Source organism: Tupaia chinensis, unplaced genomic scaffold (genome assembly GCF_000334495.1).
Source record: "Tupaia chinensis unplaced genomic scaffold, TupChi_1.0 Scaffold000514_1, whole genome shotgun sequence".
Lineage (NCBI taxonomy): Eukaryota > Metazoa > Chordata > Mammalia > Scandentia > Tupaiidae > Tupaia > Tupaia belangeri.
The window spans coordinates 54,745-55,796 of NW_006160027.1; the positions used below are offsets into that span (position 1 = coordinate 54,745).

Sequence of the window (1,052 nt, forward strand, 5' to 3'; positions counted from 1 at the left end):
ATTCTTCCCTTCTCCCTCTATATTTGACAGACTCATTAATTAAAGTATTTAATCACTCACCAAAATTGTCAAATTTCTTTCTGGAATGGGCTCTTCTTTTAAACATCTGCCAGAGTTTCTGGGGTAAATGCAGAATGATACAGCTATTGAACTGTGACTTCATACTTTATATACTGTGTCCATGAAAATGACAAATGCTCCAGTACTGAAATGAAAGGGCAAAATCAAAGCTCTGTTGTTGAATTCATCCTCTTGGGCTTTTCTAACTTTCCTGAACTCCAAGAGCAGCTCTTTGGGATTTTTCTGGTTGTTCATCTGATGACATTGCTGGGAAATGCCATTATTATAGTCATCATCTTTCTTGACCGAAGGCTCCATGTCCCCATGTACCTATTTCTTCAAAACTTATCTGTGGTGGATATGAGTTTCAGTGCAGTCATTATGCCTGAAATGCTGGTGGTCCTCTCCACTGAAAAAACTACAATTTCTTTTGTGTGTTGTTTTGCACAGATGTATTTTGTTCTGCTTTTTGGTGGGACTGAATGTTTCCTCCTGGGGGCAATGGCTTATGATCGATATGCCGCAATCTGCAATCCTCTGAGCTACCCAATGATTATGAATAGAAGGGTTTTCCTGAAATTAGTTATATCTTCATGGGCCTTAGGCTTCATGTTAGGTACTGTGCAAACATCATGGGTGTCTAGTTTTCCCTTTTGTGGCCCCAATGAAATTAATCATATATCTTGTGAAACTCCTGCAGTGCTAGAGCTTGCATGTGCAGATACCTTTTGGTTTGAAATCTATGCATTTACAGGGACAGTTTTGATTATTTTGATTCCTTTCTTGTTGATACTTTTGTCTTATATTCGAATTCTCTTTGCCATCCTGAAGATGCCATCAACCACAGGGAGGCAAAAGGCCTTTTCCACCTGTGCCTCCCATCTCACGTCTGTTACCCTCTTCTACGGCACAGCCAACATGACGTATTTACAACCCAAATCCAGCTATTCACCAGAAACCAAGAAACTGATGTCCTTGTCCTACTCGCTGCT

General features: G+C 40.2%; 1 protein-coding gene across 1 annotated transcript in view; it reads left to right on the forward strand.

The window, feature by feature from the left end:
* Positions 1-219: 219 nt before the first annotated feature.
* The window catches only part of LOC102479755 (olfactory receptor 10A6-like), a 934-nt gene continuing 101 nt past the window's right edge, over positions 220-1,052 (forward strand). The window contains 1 exon segment of the mRNA XM_014590966.2: positions 220-1,052. Coding sequence (XP_014446452.2) covers positions 319-1,052 — 734 coding nt within the window. The 5' untranslated portion in view covers positions 220-318.